General features: G+C 48.0%; 3 protein-coding genes across 5 annotated transcripts in view; 1 reads left to right on the top strand and 2 right to left on the bottom strand.

The window, feature by feature from the left end:
* Positions 1-658: 658 nt before the first annotated feature.
* On the bottom strand, positions 659-4,433 carry LOC140539829 (uncharacterized). 2 transcript variants are annotated; one of them, XM_072662626.1, is made up of 7 exons: positions 3,525-4,429; positions 3,200-3,308; positions 2,756-2,868; positions 2,566-2,665; positions 2,286-2,413; positions 2,098-2,192; positions 660-1,549 (listed from the first exon to the last, which is right to left on the bottom strand). In XM_072662626.1, the coding sequence occupies exons 1-7, from the start codon at positions 3,613-3,615 to the stop codon at positions 1,511-1,513; spliced, it is 675 nt and encodes a 224-aa protein (XP_072518727.1). In that variant the 5' UTR covers positions 3,616-4,429; the 3' UTR covers positions 660-1,510. The 2 variants fall into 2 exon arrangements, with proteins under 2 accessions (XP_072518726.1, XP_072518727.1); XM_072662625.1 differs by having other exon boundaries at positions 659-1,549; positions 2,098-2,413; positions 3,525-4,433.
* Positions 4,434-5,204: 771 nt separating this feature from the next.
* On the top strand, positions 5,205-8,278 carry rpl28 (ribosomal protein L28). Its single transcript, XM_072662627.1, has 4 exons — positions 5,205-5,319; positions 5,918-6,041; positions 7,500-7,618; positions 8,128-8,278. Exons 1-4 carry the CDS (start codon positions 5,239-5,241, stop codon positions 8,215-8,217), a joined length of 414 nt encoding a protein of 137 aa, XP_072518728.1. The 5' UTR covers positions 5,205-5,238; the 3' UTR covers positions 8,218-8,278.
* A 7,671-nt stretch (positions 8,279-15,949) lies between these two features.
* The window catches only part of col27a1a (collagen, type XXVII, alpha 1a), a 71,827-nt gene continuing 69,329 nt past the window's right edge, over positions 15,950-18,447 (bottom strand). For both annotated transcript variants that reach the window (XM_072662623.1, XM_072662622.1), the window contains exon 61: positions 15,950-18,342. In XM_072662623.1, coding sequence (XP_072518724.1) covers positions 18,196-18,342 — 147 coding nt within the window. In that variant the 3' untranslated portion in view covers positions 15,950-18,195. The remainder of the gene's footprint in view (positions 18,343-18,447) is intronic.

Here is an 18,447-nt window from a genome sequence, read left to right on the forward strand (position 1 = left end):
CGATTCCTTCAGTTCCTTCTGTTATACCACCCTGTCCACAAGGGGGCGCTGTTACTACTATCATTAACAGCATGAGTCACAGTGACCCTTCCTGGGCCTAACCAGTGAGTCCCATGTTTAGCGGGCTACAGGTTCTCCACAAGGGAGTCATGGGTGGCCAGGGTTCACTGACGCTCATTGAGGCCCCACCTCAAGATCTGAGCGATCTGCTGCTAGTCTGCGTTAGTCTTGGTGCCAGAACTTCCATGGCTTGACGGGTCCGTGGTGTTGGCATCAGTACCGGGTCGGGCACTGGCCTCGCTCAGCCACGCTATCGTGGCGTTAAGTCCCCCCTGGGTCCTTCCCATCTAAACACACAGGTCATTTTATACCACAGAACCTTTTTCACAGTGAAGGGCAGATGTTTTGGACCCTAACTGACCATTGCTGAAATGCTGTTGACCGTTCTCTGCAGCCAACAGAGGACCCCCCCCCCCCTCCCAAATCAAAGAAACCCAAACATTCGTCACTGAAGACACATGTTGGGACGGTTTCCAGGGACGTACGGACATGTGGAAAAAAAGTCTGAACACTGAAAAGACACTTTGTCTTGGACACATCTGGACATCCTCACGTGACCAGTACTGCGAGACGGAGGTGATCTGACTGAACTCACACCTGAAGAAAAGTCTTTAAACATCATTTATTGAATGAAATTAATAGAAATGTCGTTTTCTCGAGGAAAAAGTTCAAGTCCGAGAAGCCAGAGCGGCCAGAGTGACCAGCGGGCCCGTGGTCACCTCTCCTACCCAGGTCCTGATTCTCCCCTGATTACTGTTCCGTTGGGTGGGGCGGCCAGCTTTAGGGCGAGTCCTGGCTGTTCCAGTCTTCTCCCATTGAAGAAGAATTCAGCTCCGCTCTTATCCCTTCTCCACACCTGTGCCTCCACCTGATCCTGCCTCTGAGCTCCACAGGCAGCGAGGGTTTGGGTTTGTGCTCCGACCGCATTTACTACATGTGGATGCCAATCGAGGTGTAGCAACGTCTCAAGGATGATCAAGAGCAATGGCAGGTCCCTAGTCCTACGTTTCAAGCGGCGTAGGAAAGGGTCTGAATACTTATGTCCATGCAGAGTAGCTTTTTTTATTTTTACTTTAATAAATTTTCAGCTTAAAATATTAAAATTTGAATCATGGATTGATTACTGTGGTTAAAGCTAGCATGAGTAAAGCTAGCATGCTAATCATTGTAATCACACTCTCAGTAAAAAAAAAAAAAAAACCATTCTCTCTGACACTAGGGTGAGTGTGTGGTGCCCCCTAGTGGCCGAGGCCCTAAAGCCCACTGGATTGCTACAGCACTGGGTTTTGGTCAGCCGATGAGGGCCAGCAGTGGCACAGTTAAAAGCTGGAGTAGGACCCTCCATGGAGGTCTCAGTGTTCCAGATTTCCAGCTTGGGCATAGAAGTGTCCACAGCCATCCTTCACCGCTCACAAGATGTTGATGGATGACTTGAGAATAAAGAAGGTCTTCAATCTTTCCTCTGCTGTGGTGGACTGAGGGCGCCCTCCTGTGGACAAAGAGAGGAAAGGCAGGCTAGTCTTACACTGCGTTACATGGCATGATGAGGTTCATCTGTAGATGATTCACAATAATAAAAAAAAAAAGTTATTAATGTTTATTTAGTACTTCAGGACTGGTAACCTGAGCTGAGTGAGCACATCCTGGCAGTAAAGCCTCTATTCTCCAACCTTCTACACAACTGTGTTCAACATGAACTAGATTATTATGACATGCAGTACATTGGAGGGGAAAAAAAAAAACAAGTATGTGGACACCCCTTATAATTTGTGCGAACTTGTATTTGTCCCTCAGCAGTCCAGCAAGAGCTACGCAGGAATACCCCAGGACAGGGTGCTCATCACTTGCAGGGTACCCCCGCCCCCTTCAATCATAGGGGCAATGTAGCACAGCCAATTCAGCTACCGTGTGCTGGATGATGATGAGGAGGAGAAGGAAGAGTTCAGGGTGGAATCGTCCATCAACACATTTTGGAATGAGGTGTTGTATTTGGGTGTCCACATACTTTTGACCAAGTCCGTGAGTGTGTATGTTTACCAGAGCACTCTTTGCCCGTTGCACTGCAACCTCCAGCATGGCTCGATCAGACACTATCTGCTGCAGGGTTTGAGGGTCCATTTCTAACAGCATCCCTAAACACACACACACACACACACACACACACACACTGTGTATAGAACGACGTAGGATATTCAGCTTATACTGTACACGTATGAGGAGCCCACCTGTGACGTCCGCGCAGTGGACGGGCTCCATGTCTTGCACTAGTCTGAAAAGTGTCTCTCCGATCTCCTCTGCCTCATCTCTGTCCGAGCTGTCGCTCACGTCAGTCTCCTGCCGGACCTGCCCACAACTACACATCCACAGCCAATCACGTGCTGCCGCAGGTTGGTGATGAGGACGTGTCCCGATTCATTTGTGTTTCTAGAGTTACTGTATTGTCAGTCCCTCCCCCCTCCCCAAATTTCCCAAATCCCTCAAATCCAAAAACCCACCCGTACTCACTCCTGTAAAGTTTTCAGGGCAGTTTGGACCTTCTCCTCCAGCAGGGTGGGGTCTGACAGCAGCTGAAGCACCGCCTCCTTTTTCTGCTCCAATAGCATGCCTGCAGGGTTTCCATGGCAACATTACAGACCCAGGCCTTTCTTCATGTGAATGAATGGTCAGCTGATGAACGGACAGGAGCTGATCTGACCTGTTATTTTCTGGGTCTGTCCGGTGTTGTGGAGCTCGACGAGGTCATGCAGCCGTTCGCCCAGAGAGTCGGAGGATGCCGAGTCGGCGTCGTCAGCCCTGGACGGCGGTTTGCTGAAAAGCAGAGGGTCAGACCGAATCAGCAGAGTCTCACCATCACCCTGAGGCCTACCGTTCGACCGACGGGTGGGGCGTCCTAGATAGACCAAAAGTTTATGGACACCTGCTCATCAAGTGAACTCGTCCTTCTTGACCGCCTGAACAGCTTTCGTCGAATGTGGCTCTACACTAGATGCAGGAACACTGCTGTCAGGGGTGTACAATTTGATTGCATTCAGCCCCACAAGTATCCCATTCATACCTCAGTGCAGTTTTCTCTAGGTTGCAGAAGTAGAGGTGTATGTATGTATATGTGTGTGTGTGTGTGTGTGTGTGTGTGTGTTACCTGTCATCAGGCTGCAAGGCTGCAAGTGCTCTGTCCAGTGCTTCGGCGAGGAGCTCTTCATCCTGCAGCATCTGACCAACCACAGCGCCCGGCAATTCCAGCAGCATTCCTGCCACCAATCACAAGATCGACCAGCAGTCAGAAATCCCATTCGTCAATCTCACATCCTGCACGGTCCGGTTTGGTCATCTCCCTGCTCCAGCAGGGCGATCACCAAATCCTGCCCTGGGGATGCTCGTGGGATGCCGTCCGCCTGCAGATTCGGAACCGGTCTGGATCATCAGGCTACGTTTATAGGATCTGAGGGGGCATGGAAAGGCCTCACCTGTTAGTTTTGGAGCCATATCTGCATGCTTCGGACGAATCAGGTCATACAGCTTCTCCCCAAGTGCCTCCAGATCTTCATCAGTGTCCATCACTAGACCCGGTGTGTGCTGTGAGGGCTCATACTACTCCAGATCCAGCCTTAGAAGATACATTACTGAAGAGCAGCGAGCTTAGTGGCTTTAAACACCTGTCTTAGTTTAAAGTTTAAAGGTCAAGCTGATGTCCATCATCCCATCCATGCACACATCCCTCCTTCAGGTCTCTCCAGGCTCCAAACCTGGCATTACACTGCTGCTGCTGCTGCCTGGATATTGAGCACGTTAGCCTTTATATATGTCATATTTCATCTTTTAAGACTACTCAGTCAGCTGTAAACACACCAATTAGTAAATAATCACCTTAATTAAGACTTTTCATTCAGATTTACTCACGAAATGAGCCAGAAATGAGCCAGAAGCCCTGGGTATTGTGCCTAACCTCTATTACGGACTAACTACAGTCACAAACAACACATACTACCTCATAAAATGACTTAAACACGTTAATAAAGAATGAAACAACAAATAAATCAGTGTAAACATCTAAATATTGAAATATCTGCCTCGCTAGCCTGCTAACCGCTAACAGTTAGCCTAGCTAGCTAGCTGGCTCCCGTTGTTGTGGCGACAGTGCGCCGCTGACGTAGGCAAACCCTGCGGCCTAACGCCGCAGTATCCCTCCGCACCGAGCCCCGCGCATATAGTCCCCTCTATTAAACCGCCTCTCCGCTTTCTCCCGGCCCGGTTACACAAAAATACGCAACATCACGACGGAACAGAAACGGTGCTATTTTTCAGAGCCCAACTAAGGCTTCCCAATCCGCGCGTTCTCGTTTCTCGTGCACGCGCATTGATCTATAAAGTTCTCGTCAGAGGAGGCGCTCCTTCCGCTCTCTCTCTCTCTCCCTCCGCCGAGAAGGTAACGTGGCCGGCGCTCCGGCGCCCTTCGTAGGCTTCGAAAAAGGCCGTTTTCGCGGCGTAAATGGGCATAAAAAGTGTGTGTAGCTTCGTCTGAAGTCGACGAGCTTGGCCCCCCAGTGAGATATTCAGGTGGTGGCGTTAGTTAGGGTCGTATTTCCCCGCTGAAACGCCGCCGAGGTGCGAGCGAGGCCTCCGCGCGCTCTCCGCGCTCTCCGCGGCGGTTAGCCACCATGCTAACGGGTTTTACGCTACGATACTTTCCCCTAAACTGCGCTCCAGCCCCGCAGACTGATCTGTGGAGGGGAGGACTTCAGCTGGCTTGTTTAGCTGCTGAGCTGTGTGAAGATAGCAGGGGGTGGCTGATGGTCAGAAGCCCGCGGGTCTCCCCATGTGGCTCCTATGGCCGCCTGTGTGACATCTAGTGCTAGCTAGCTTGCTAGCTTGTTAGCTAACTAATGCTGCATGTGTGTGTGTGTGTGTGTGTGTGTGTGTTGGGGGAGCTGATTATGTAGGTCTTGGTTGGGTCTGGTAGCTAGTGCTACTTCATGGGTCAGTTTTCAGGCCCAGTTGAAGCTGAGGGATTAGCACTAGGACTAGGTTTAGGACCTGGGCTAAGAAACGTGCTGTGTTAAATGCTGGGGTGTGTTTGGGGTGTGTGCTGGTTACAGTCCCCTGTGTTTGTCCTTGTTGTGTCTCTTTATTAGAAAATGTGTCCTAACGCTCTTGTTTCCCCTCTTTTCCAGGACCGCCATCATGTCGTCTCACCTGCAGTGGATGGTAATCAGGAACAACTCCAGTTTCCTCATCAAGAGGAACGGACAGACCTACAGCACCGTAAGTCCCTTTGGCCCGTCCGGCTGTCTCGGTGTTGCTGCCTCCCGAGCCTGGGGCGGGAGTGTCGGGACGGTGGCCTCCGTGGAAAGTTGGGCGTCAGTAACACTACGGCAGTGTTAAGGTCTTAATGATGAAGATCCTGGGCTTGATCATGATCCTGAGCTCGTGATCTAATCCACACTGCACCCTCATCACCTTGATGAGCTACAAGGGCGGTGATGGAAGTAATGGGTTGGTGTCTAGAACGGGTTGAGGGGTGTTAGAGAACCCCCTCCCTCTCACCGGTTTAATCTTCAGCTGAATTTCCCTAAAACGTAGGATTATGGTGGGGTTTGACTTCAGCCTTGCCCTACCTGAAACTCTCCAAGAGCAGAAACGCTCAGTTTTCAGTGATGTAGCTTCTTTGGGGTGTCCAGTATCTTCTGCGAAGGGCTAGCCGGAGAGCGTCAACCTTCTTGGTACTAGTCTTCCAGCTGTAGGTCAGGTGTGCTCAAGCTTGGTTTTGGGTCTGGCAGCGAGGTGTGGACACCCCTGCAGTGTTGAGTACAGGGTGTTTAATCTGGGTGGTGAAGGACTTGTCTCTGTCGCTCTGTTTCAGGAGCCGAACAACCTGAAGGCCAGGAACGCCTTCCGCTTCAACGGCCTCGTTCACCGCAAGACTGTCGGAGTTGAGCAGGCTGCCGATGGCAAGGGTGTCGTCATCATCCTGAAGAAACGTGCAGGTAACCGTGGAACTGTCTTCTGTCTCAGTAGGAAGTGCTTTAGCGTCGCTGTGGTCAGTTCTAGGTTAGATGGCCGTCTTCCTTTATGAATTTTGAAGAACCAGCTGAACCCCTGCACTCGGCGCCACTCCACCTGGCCTTGTAGTCCAGAACTTGGGTGTTCTGTCGTTCCTTATGGTCAGGACGTCCTCACCAGTCGTGAATTAGGTTAGCAGAGGTGCAAACTCAGAGAATGGACTCGTTCTGGGTCGAGAGGCTATGTGACACTTCTTCTTTCATTCTTTTTATTATTATTTTATTTATTTATTATTTGTTTTAACCCACTAGAAGTAAACAGTGTTTTGACCTGTTGAGTGAGTGTGATTTGTCCTGTTGGAGATGGACCGGTCATGGTAATTACAATATCAGTATCTCGCAATATATGAACATGAAATCAAATGTTTGCCGACCTCGGTGTTTACATGTCGCATGTTTTTTTACGTAAGAATAAACGTCACTTATATTTTAGCCAGTCAGTGGCCATGCATCAAAAACGGCACCTCCATACACAGAGCCAACTGTGACAGGTGACTGTTACCTATAAATTACTAATAAAAATACTACTAAAATAGAAAACTATTAATATACTTATAAATGTTTTTGCTCTTTAAAAGGGTGTAATTACAGTAAGCTGGTGTCAATACAGATGGCATGAAGTAAGACAGTATGTTGTCCAAACAGTCACTATGACAGGCCTGGGTGTTTACACTGTCTGAGGTGTCACTTGTCCTGCTACACAAATTTTGATGACTCTGCTGTACTGGCCTTTGTTGTGTGTGTGTGTGTGTGTGTGTGTGTGTGTGTGTGTGTGTGTGTGTGTGTGTGTGTGTGTGTGAGATTCCAGTGTGCTGTATGGAAGTGACCCAAATCAGAATTGCAAAGTTCGCAATTTCCAATATTGCTTCATATTTAGGAAGAGATGGTTTTGAGCCACCTCCAGCTACTTAGTGTGAATTTTAGACCCTTTAGAAAAGCCTTATTGTCCAAATGCCGCTGTTCAACTTGTCAGACTTTATGTACCAAGTTGTTTCTGGCAGCCACTGATTTTACTTCACTGGTAAAGGAGTGTTTTAACGGAGCCGTGGGCTAGTGAACGAGCCGACCAAGTGGTGAAGTTAAACAGTGGTTCTCCTCTTCACAGTGCAGCTTGTGGTTGAATTAATCAGGTCGTTCGCTAGTAAAGCGTGTTGCAGTAGGAAGATCAACATATGTAATTTTTGCTTGTTAAATCATGTCAAGATTTGATGCTACCTCTTATTAATCAGGGAGTCCAACCCGATGACCCTGTGGTAATGGTAGTGCAGATGTTTGCCAGCTGGCTAGCGGTTTTAGTGAGATCTGACGCATTATTAGATGCTCGTTTTGAGAAGCCATAATTGATTAGCTAAATTTATTTATTTTTAAACAAATCTGTTTCAGGTCAGCGTAAACCTGTGAAATCTTACGAGAAGATCACCATCAACAAGAACTCTCGCACCACACTCAACCGCTTGAGGAACATCATCCGCAAAAACAACTACAGGAAGGACCTGCGCATGGTGAGGACTTGCACATCTGCACACACTCCCCTTTTATTTTTGTTTTTCCCAGAAATGAGGGAAAGGGAATCTGCTGCTCGTGACCTCGGTGCTGTGTGTTCGCTCTGGAAGTGAACCTTTAAGAGGACGGAGATCTTTTTCTGGTCCTCGTTAGAGCTCTGCAGACTCTCTGCTTGCTCTGATTGTCACGCGTGTTCATTCCTTTCTTTAATTTCACACGCCGCTGCAGCACCAGTTCGGTCGTGTCCTATTTACAGTCTGCTTTCCCGATTCCTGCACACACACACGTGGTTGTTTGTAATGCATGAGGATTGTAGATGGTTAGGGCAAGCCTTGAGGTTCTGCGAGCCAAACTTGAGACGCCTCTGGGGTTTGTTTGTTTTGATGTGTTCGTATATGTTTACAAAAGTAGAAACCTTGACCGAGTTGGACAAGTGGGCTGTATGTTCAGTGGAGTCGCGCTCCTGTACTGAGGTTCCCTTCCTTATTTTTCTTTCGTTGTGTCTCAGGCTGCTCTGAGGCGTGCCAGTGCCATTCTGAGGAGTCAGAAGCCCGTGGTGGTGAAGAAGAAGCGCTCCAGAGCCACCAAGAGCGCATAAACGCACCCCTCACACACACACGCACACACAGTCTGACTTAATAAAGTGTTTTGGTGAAGTATTCCGGTTGCTCTGTCGTCTGAGTGGTTTTGGGAACGCTCTCTTTCGTGCTGCTCTGCATTGGGTTTCTTTCAGGTTCTGCGTGAAGGCAGCTGTGATCCTGTTGCTGCAGAAGTGTCTCATAATGGTGAGCCAATATCATATTAATGTAGGTCAGTGGTATGCAGCCCTGGCCCTCCCGCCATGCTGCCCTGCACATATTATTAGTGGTGTTGCTTCTTCTGACCTCAATCATCTGGAAATTGGAACCTTTATCAAAGCAAAGTCCTTCTAATGTTTTACACCAACACAAACTGGTAGAAATGGTCCTAAACAGGAGGACGTTCATGTTCTAGGAAGGTGTTCTCCTTATGTGAGGTACCGAAAAACTAGCGAGTGCCTGGGGTTCCCAGACACTGATGGCTCTAGCATCCCTGGGAGTTCAAGGACAAACACCCTTAACCTCTGCTCCCGTTTCGTCCACCCTGTCAAACTCTATTTGACCGATGGATGCTATAGTAGCTGTGGTCAATATGAATATATACACAAGTACGGACGTGTCCACAAGTATTTGGACGTTAAAGTTCTGATGGTTTAGCTGTCTAAAAAAAAAATAAGGGTGCAAGTCAGCCCTGAAAATGTCAATGTGGGCTGTTCATTCTGAGCGGAGTAATGGAGGAACAAGGAAATCTGGAGGGGGAGAAGTAGGAAGGCCTTGATTAGGAGGTCGACCAAAACAAAATGCTTTGCCCAGGTTCCAATCTGTGTTATAGCTTACATAGGTGTCCAAATACTTATGACCACACAGGCCTGACTGCAGAAGACAAGCAGAGGTTTGGGAAATGTATAAGCCATTGCTTGATCCGTTGATTGCCCACACAGGCCTACAAACATCCAGGACTGGAAGCTGGACCTCTGCCATAGTGGATCCGGGTTCTCCACGCCGTGTTCTCTCACGAAACTGAATCAACGGCCGTACCTAGAACCCGTCCCCTGTTTCAGCCGCTCTGCAGCTCCGCAGCCTTTTCAAAAGTGTATTGGTGGAGGAAGCTGTTGAGCAGCTGGGAGACCGAGCGAGCGCGAGGCCTCGGTGATGTAACCTAATGGCTGATTGGGGATGATGGCAAATGGCCCGCACTTAATTACACATCGACCGGCCCGGGGGCTGTGCATCGATCGCCCTCCCCTCGCTTTCTCGCCACCAATTGATGGATACAGTGAAGAGAGATTCACAGATTAGCGAGCACGCTGAAGCTAGCCTTGCAGAACCGCACACATACAAGCAGCCCCTATGACACCATGCCCCCCTCCCAAAACACATGGAGCACCACCAAAAACCCCTGGACATCAGCATGCTTTGAGGAGAAGGCTGACTGCTAATTCTGCTAATCAGACCCATACACTGTGTGATGGGAGGAGAGGGAGGACCATCCTACCCACCCAGGTATGCTTTCTGAAGCACCTTGGTGTAAAGCCCCCCCCAGCGTTGAGCGGTGTTATCTGGAACGGTGGTGGTGGTTCTCCATCCAGTACTTTTTGGATTGGTTGAGGTGGGTTGGTGATCTACTGTCCAGCATCCTGAGTAGAGACAGTTACTCCAACAAAAGAAACTACCAATGAGCAGGTGTCCCAATACTTTTGTCCATCCATGTAGTGTAAGAGAGGCATCTCCCAGTCCTGAGATGTGAACCAAAGTCAGATGCTGTGGGGTGCCCTGAAGGACGAGAGAGGGGGGGGGGGTGTCTCCTGAGTGCTGCGGTGTTCTAAGCATTGGTTCTAGATAGTGGAGCTGACCGTGACTGTGTAAAATGTGCCCTCCAGCTTGGATGTGGTACTTCCCCAGTGTATTTTCCACTGAAAGGCCTCTGGTGGTTCACACACACACACACACACACACACACACACACACTGAGAGTTCATCCTGTCATGCAGAATGATTGATTGGATTGATCTCCATCCCTCATCTGTCGGAGTGTGTGGAAAGAGAGAGAGAGTGAGAGAGCTTATGAGTGTGTGTGCTCATTCCTGCAGTAGTTCTGTAACAGGCAGGACAGCTGTTGGGCGTGAGTGTGTGTGTGTGTTAGAGTTTGTGGTGATGGCATTCTGGAGTGAGCCGTGAGCCTTCACTCGGACCTGCCCGGCCTGAAGCATCCTCCAGGTGTGTGTGTGTGTGTGTGTGTCCTGTATGGACGCCATGCGTCCGTCGCTGGGCCTGCGGTGTCTGTGTGCGTTGGTGCTGGTCGGTGTGAGCTGCCGTGCGTTTGAGCTTCAGGACACCATCCACGCTCTGATCGAGGAGAACATCCAGCTGCACGACCAGCTGGAGAACCTCACAGCCGCCCTCAGGGAACTCCGCCAACTCCTGTTTCACCACAGTGCAGGTACCGCCTCCACCTCTCTGTCCCTCTCTGTGTTGCAGCTGGACGTTGTCTTGGACAACATCAGAACTCAGAACATCTACGTACGCATAACGTGGAGCAGTCCTCCAACCTTCTGACCTCACTAAGCTCTTGTGACTGAATGCAATCAAATCCTCACAGCAAATTCTTTCTTCCAAAATCTAGTAGAAAGCCTTGAACAGTAGCGGCAGTTACTCTTTATGAATGAAACTATGAATGAGCAGGTGTCCCAATACTTTTGTCCTTTAATTTTTAAAAACCTCTTCCCGGTGGAGGGATACGCGCAGGGCGCTGTGCCACAAAATAGTCCGCTGACTAGCTTTCACCTGTCGTCAGCTTTGCCTACAAAGCTCTGAAGACACCTGGAGGGTCACTGTCGTAGTCATGGTGACCGATGCCTGTGTCCATCCTCCTCCACGGTAGCTGTGCCCTATTCACTGTATAGGGCACTACCTACCTTTGATGTGGAGGGTTATACAGTGCAAGCTGTGCTGCCCACGGACGATCACGAAGCGCTAACGCTAGATTAGCCTACGTTAGCTAGCTCAGGAGTAGCCACGTTGCTATGGCGATGCTATGCTCCTCGTTACAGTCTGTGGAGCATCACCGTGGTTATCGGGTACAAATACTACGTAATGTTGCTTTGATCTTGTATGTGTGTGTCTGTGTGTGTGTGTTACAGCAGTACTTCGGTTAGCAAAGCGCTAACGGAAGCTAATGCTATTTTCCTCAGATCACCACGAGCACGAGCATGAGCATGAGCACGATGCTAATGTGCAGCATCTTTGGGAAGAGTGGTCGCAACACAGTGAGTCTATCTCTCTCGCCCTCTCTCTCTCTCTCTCTCTCTCTCCCTGAATAGCCATAACATTAAAACCACCTGCCTAATATTGTGTAGCCCACCCCCCCCACCCCCCTTTGTGCTGCCAAGACAGCTCTACCTGTACCCCGTCGAGGCATGGACTCCACAGTACCCCCCGGTTGCGTAACCGTGGATACGGCAGGAACTGGCTTACAGAGATTGACGGGGGCACGTGTCTGTCCTGAGGGCCTCGCGGGGCCGCAGGATTGGTTGATTGACAGGCTGCCAATAAACACAGATGAGCAATGAGCATCGTCATGGAAGCCCAAGTGTTTCAACATCTTCATGGAAACCATGAGTCATGTGGACTATGTGTCCAAAAGTTTGTGGACAGCCCTTCTAGTGAAAGTGAATGCTTTCACTGCTGACACAGATACTTTTGGATGATGATGATGATGATGACTAATATTTGTGTGTGTGTGTGTGTGTGTGTGTGTGTGTGTGTGTGTGTGTGTGTGTGTGTGTTTTCAGGTGTCACTCCTGAGACCCGCCTGCTGTTGGAACACGCTCTCTGCGGACATGACCTTCACGGCTCCGCCTCCGCCACTGGCCACACCTCCTCATTCCTTACTATCGCCTTCATTATTTTAACACATCTACTGCTATTATGATGCTCACACACACACACACACACACACACACACACACACACACACACACTCTTCCTCTCCCTCTACCATCTAAGACATGTCTGAGTGTTCTCTTGCTCAGTCACTAGAGGGCACTAAAGAGCAGCGTGTGCCATTTTTGTAATGTCAATAAATCATCGTTTGTTTTTAACATTAAACTAGTCTGAATTTCAGAGGTGCTGTGATGTGTCCAGCGGTGCGTGACCGCAGTGACGCGCTGTATCAGTTCATATTTCTCCTCATTTACGAAGCACATATATAAATATTAATATATATACACACCCCTTGTTCGTAGCTCCCCCTAGTGCTAAGTGCGAAGCTCCCGGCTCCAGGAGAGTAAGGCCTTAACCCACGTCTCCTCCGATTCCTGCAAATCCAGCCACCAGCATCCTCTGCTCGTACCGGGAGCCGACACGGTCCCCCGGCTCCACCGCACACCAGCTAACAGACCCCTGGCTTCAAGAGCGATGAGGGGAGACAGCGCCATCTACCCACCCGGAGAGAGCACGGCCGGTTGTGCTCCCTCTGACTCCGGCTGCTGATGGCAAAGCAGGGCCCCCCCTGCTGGGCTATAGTGGGAGTTGCCTTGACTTTCCTCCATAATGTGAATCCGGCGGTTGTTCCTTGTATCAGTGTATCTGAATTTCCTGTCGAACGGACCAATAGAAATGCTCCAAGCTTTTGTCTTCCGTTGAAAGTTCAGCAGGTTTGTTCCTGCTCCTGTAAAGCTGCAGTTTTGGCGATAGTGTTACAGTGATGATAGGTTTACAGTGGTGTGAGAAAGTTTGAGCGCCCCCGATCATTCTGATGAGTGAAACGAAGTTTATCATTATAATTTATAATTATTTAAACGGAATCATAGGCAGGTGCATAAATTTGGGCACCCTGGTCGTTTAATTCAGCAGGAATTATTGGAACACTGAATTTTGACCCTTGGCATCCTTTTAGAATTATCGGGGGCGCCACCACTGTAAATAACGAGCTGAAAGGTGGGAACGTCCCGTAGGAAGATCTGGATGTCTGATCTGCAGGTTAGGAGGCTGAACTGCTGTACTGCTGTTACGCTAATAAAGACGTCCGCTGGGAGGAAGCAGCTGACCTGTGTCCCTGTGTCCAGTTCGTTTACTTCATCTGGACCGAGCAGAGGTCCTGAAGCTTCAGGAGAGCTGCATGATCACCTGTCCCTCGGCCAGCCTCGTCCAGGAGCCCGGGGAAGAGGCCGGTGAAGCTCCGCACAGCTCCGTTGGTCCAGGGTTTGAGCCTGTAGCTGCTCTGAGCCCTGTGGAAACGACCCTGGAGGAACGGACCAATAGAAACGCTCAGAAGCAGCAGACAGAATTGGACAGCGACGCTCAGCTGGTTCTCTCTGGGTTGGTTGGATGGCCCCGCCCTCTTCCTCCAGCACTGACTGCATTACACCAGCTAGCGTGATGCTAGTCAGCTGACGCCCAGACTTCCTGTTTCCCAGACTGCCTTTCGCAGGAAGCGTGCTGAGCGCTCAGGCCGCACATTAGCTTCTTGCTAAGCAGAGTCGACTAAAACGGTTTGTTGTAGATTTCTTTACAGTGGTGATGATGTCTGCAATGCTAATATAGCTATTCTACTAGCCTTGAATGCTAATATAGCTATTCTACTAGCCTACAATGCTAATATAGCTATTCTTCTAGCCTGCAATGCTAATATAGCTATTCTACTAGCCTACAATGCTAATATAGCTATTCTACTAGCCTGCAATGCTAATATAGCTATTCTACTAGCCTGCAATGCTAATATAGCTATTCTACTAGCCTGCAATGCTAATATAGCTATTCTACTAGCCTGCAATGCTAATATAGCTATTCTACTAGCCTACAATGCTAATATAGCTATTCTACTAGCCTACAATGCTAATATAGCTATTCTACTAGCCTGGAATGCTAATATAGCTATTCTACTAGCCTACAATGCTAATATAGCTATTCTACTAGCCTACAATGCTAATATAGCTATTCTACTAGCCTACAATGCTAATATAGCTATTCTACTAGCCTGTAATGCTAATATAGCTATTCTACTAGCCTACAATGCTAATATAGCTATTCTACTGACGATCCTACAATGCTAATATAGCTATTCTACTAGCCTACAATGCTAATATAGCTGTTCTACTAGCCTACTATGCTAATATAGCTATTCTACTAGCCTACAATGCTAAAATAGCCATCCTACTAGCCTACAATGCTAATATAGCTATTCAACTGACTCTCCTACAATGCTAATATAGCTATACTACTATCCTGCAATGCTAATATAGCTATTCTACTATCCTGCAATGCTAATATAGCTATTCTACTAGCCTACTATGCTAATATAGCTCTTCTACTAGCCTACAATGCTAATACAGCTGTTCTACTATCCTACAATGCTAATATAGCTATTCCACTAGCCTACTATGCTAATATAGCTCTTCTACTGACTATCCTACAATGCTAATATAGCTATTCTACTGACTATCCTACAATGCTAATATAGCTCTTCTACTGACTATCCTACAATGCTAATATAGCTATTCTACTGACTATCCTACAATGCTAATATAGCTATTCTACTAGCCTACAATGCTAATATAGCTATTCTACTAGCCTACAATGCTAATATAGCTATTCTACTAGCCTACAATGCTAATATAGCTATTCTACTATCCTACAATGCTAATATAGCTCTTCTACTATCCTACAATGCTAATATAGCTATTCTACTAGCCTACAATGCTAATATAGCTATTCTACTATCCTACAATGCTAATATAGCTATTCTACTATCCTACAATGCTAATATAGCTATTCTACTGACTATCCTACAATGCTATTCTACTATCCTACAGTGCTAATATAGCTGTTCTACTGACTATCCTACAATGCTATTCTACTATCCTACAGTGCTAATATAGCTGTTCTACTGACTATCCTACAATGCTATTCTACTAGCCTACAATGCTAATATACCCATCCTACTAGCTTACAACGCTAATATAGCTCTTCTACTATCCTACAGTGCTAATATAGCTGTTCTACTGACTATCTTACAATGCTATTCTACTAGCCTACAATGCTAATATAGCCATTCTACTAGCCTACAATGCTAATATAGCTCTTCTACTATCCTACAATGCTAATATGGCTATTCTACTGACTAGCCTACAATGCTAATATAGCTAATATAGCAAACCCACCAGATCTGACCAACAGGGAAGCTAGACCAGGGCAGGACCCTCTTTTCCCATGCTAGAGATATGAGGTTAATGTACCAATGGCAGTAGTGGGAGCTAAAGGCCTGAGCCTGGTTTCACTTGGGCTGAAACGCTTCATTGTACAGAAACGTACCAACTCTGATTTCTTCACAATGGTGGTGATGACCCCCCCGATCTGACCACGGACAAGGACGGACACGCTGCAGCATGTAAGAACATCTTTATTGGGTATGTAAGCATTTACTCCAGACTGAACCGAGCTCGGAGACTGAAAGCAGACTGAAAACGGCGAGAAATACAGATACGTGTGACGAGGCCGGGAGCCGAGAAGCGTTCCGGCCTTATTTACATGAACACGGACCAGAACGATCACAGACAGAGGTCAGCGGGTGACGTCTGGAAGAGTGAGGTAATTGGCCTGAAAATGAACCTTAGCGAAATTCACACAGCCTGTGTGTAATGCTGACACGGCCGAGGGCAGCTCCGTACAGGAGAAGCAGAGACGGAAACAACTCGTGAGTAGAACCAAGTGAAGTATAAAGGATATAAAAAAAAAAACAAACAACAACAACAGTAAAACATCGCAATATATATATTGTTCTCTGGAGTCCCAAATTTACACATCATTAAAAAAAAAAACAACAACATCAAATCTACCAACTCCAACACCAGCTGGGACGCTGTTTTTTCCTCTCCTTCAGACAAAAACAGATTTATATTATTAATAATTAAATAAGATTAAATTAGCTAAAGAGGGACCTGCTGTATACATGGAAGCTGGAAGAACTATATTCGTGTAAAGAAAGAAGCAAAGAAAGAGGAAACCGTAGGCCTTCCTTGCAGAACCCCCAGACCCCCGCTTTTCCGCTTTTCAGGCCGTGTTTGGAGTGGGTTCTCAGTAGCCAGCATTCCCAAAGCAGCCTATGTGGTCTGGGCCAGTTCACGCAACCATCACCTGTAGACTGCTGGTCTACTAAACCAGTAAACCTTGTACCATGGCTTCCAGCGAGCGACCACACAGCGGGTTCCCGGTCTGGGTGACTGGGTCCACACTGGTCCGCCTCTGTAATAGGACTAACCTTGTAAAGCTCAATGCCATAAATCTAGCGTAAATGTGATGGTTGGACCCTCTGACCAGGCCAGTGAGTCTCCTGACCAGTCTGAAAGCTGGCTGTGAAGTGCCGAACACACAGGGATACTGGGAGACTGTAGAGTAGTGGTCTCCAGCCTCCTCCTGAGGAGCTTCCTTCCTGAAGTCTACCACAGCAGCCCCCATTCAGCAACTATGCAGAGCCAGGCAAGTACACTGTATGTCCAAATATTTGTGGACACCCCTTCTAATGAAAGCATTCAGTAGAGAAGTAGAGAACTACTGCCAATAGACTAGGAGGCTAGAGGGGTCTGGCCTAGAAGCCCTCCAGCATTGGAGCTGGGTTAAGGCGATGGTGGTGGTGATTGTCCAATGTCCTGACCTCACTAACTCCCTGGACAGTAGCGACCCTTACTCCAACAAACTGTTGGCTTTGGAAGAAACAACGAATGATCAGGTGTCCCAATACTTTTGTCCATATAGTGTACCTGAAATGCTGAATTTCACATCAATGAAAGTATCTATGAATGTTCTCGAAAGCTTGGCCATCTTCACGAAGGCCCGTCCAATGTGGCTGACCTTGCTTCGCTCTGCGGGAGCCGTGGCTATGGGACAATGATGATGATGATGATGATGATGATGATAATGATAATAATGACTGCTGCTTGAATTTTCTTTAAGCACCATTTTCGTTCACGCCGTGACTCAAATAGCACCTTGTCACAACGGCGAGAAGACGACGCACCCACAGGACCGGCACACCCGCATATTAAAGACGCCCATTCTGAGTATCGGACACTGGTTTGCTGAAGATTCCTCCTCCTGATTGCCTGAGAAACGCCACTCGACTGTCCGGTGCACACGGGACGTGGCGTAGGTGACGTATGTAGAGAGAACCTTGTATAGATCTTTACGGATCTTTGACATGCACACACACACACACACACACACACACACACATACATACACACACACAGACGTACACAAACTACACTAAATAATCAGCATCTCCCTGACTGGTCACATTAAAATGCAATCACACACACACACACACACTCACACTCGTATACTTCCCTGTCTGACTGCGTTCAGTCAATCACACACATTTGATTGACAGCACCCCTGACCAGCCTTCCCACCCCATATGTAACCGATCTCTAATAATCTCTCGAATAATTTCCTTCTGTTTCCTATTGCACTGAAACTGATAATAACCGCATATATCAAAGCTCCGGAATCAAGAACACGTACAGATATATAAATATATCAATTTCCCCCAATTATCTTAATTATCTTCCTTAAAATAGATCATAGTTCCATAGTTAGTACAAGAATTACAATAACTTATTATAGAGAGACAGACAGACAGACAGACAGATAGATAGACAGTTTGGCAGTTTGGCAGTTTCTCCCTGACCCTGGACGTCCTGGATCTATGCTGACCGGGCTGTAATTTCAGAGCCTGCTCTCGCTGGACATCCACGGCTGGAAGGGCAGGACTTTCCTCTCCACAGTCTTTAGTGCTAAATCCACGCAAAAGCCACGCCCACTCCACCTCGTCCTCGTCCCGTGTCTGCAGTCCAATCAGTGGCTGAATACCGAAGTGCGCGGGACGAGGGCCGCCATAGCTGGACCTCAGGCACGAGGAAGGAGCGCAGGGTGTGTGTGTGTGTATGTGTGTGTGTGTGTATATGTGTGTGTGTATACGTGTGTGTATATACACACACACACTACAGAAAACACACAGGTCCAACCTCCAGGTGGTAGCGTGACGCCGGCGTAGCTTCAGGCAGATTGGCGATGCGTTTGACGGGGAGCAGTGAAGCGTCGCTTACTCTAAATAGGAAGACGGCGCGCTGCCAGTGTCCATCCCGCTGCTGTGGACAGGACACAAGAAAGGAGGTGGACGGTTGAACACTGGATACTCTGATCAACGGTTGTGGTCAAAAGTTTACAGACACTCATCAATCGTGCCATGATCT

This window comes from Salminus brasiliensis, chromosome 18, assembly GCF_030463535.1.
Source record: "Salminus brasiliensis chromosome 18, fSalBra1.hap2, whole genome shotgun sequence".
In the NCBI taxonomy this organism is placed as follows: domain Eukaryota; kingdom Metazoa; phylum Chordata; class Actinopteri; order Characiformes; family Bryconidae; genus Salminus; species Salminus brasiliensis.

Bases quoted from the DNA above. Each gene is read 5' to 3' on its own strand.
- LOC140539829 (XM_072662625.1), bottom strand. From the start codon at position 3,615: ATGGACACTGATGAAGATCTGGAGGCACTTGGGGAGAAGCTGTATGAC. The intron at 2,869-3,199 runs GTAACACACACA...TCTGCTTTTCAG, and splicing joins GCCTTGCAGCCTGATGACAG to CAAACCGCCGTCCAGGGCTG. The intron at 2,666-2,755 runs GTCAGATCAGCT...GAAACCCTGCAG, and splicing joins ACAGACCCAGAAAATAACAG to GCATGCTATTGGAGCAGAAA.
- rpl28 (XM_072662627.1), top strand. From the start codon at position 5,239: ATGTCGTCTCACCTGCAGTGGATGGTAATCAGGAACAACTCCAGTTTC. The intron at 6,042-7,499 runs GTAACCGTGGAA...AATCTGTTTCAG, and splicing joins CATCCTGAAGAAACGTGCAG to GTCAGCGTAAACCTGTGAAA. The intron at 7,619-8,127 runs GTGAGGACTTGC...GTTGTGTCTCAG, and splicing joins ACAGGAAGGACCTGCGCATG to GCTGCTCTGAGGCGTGCCAG.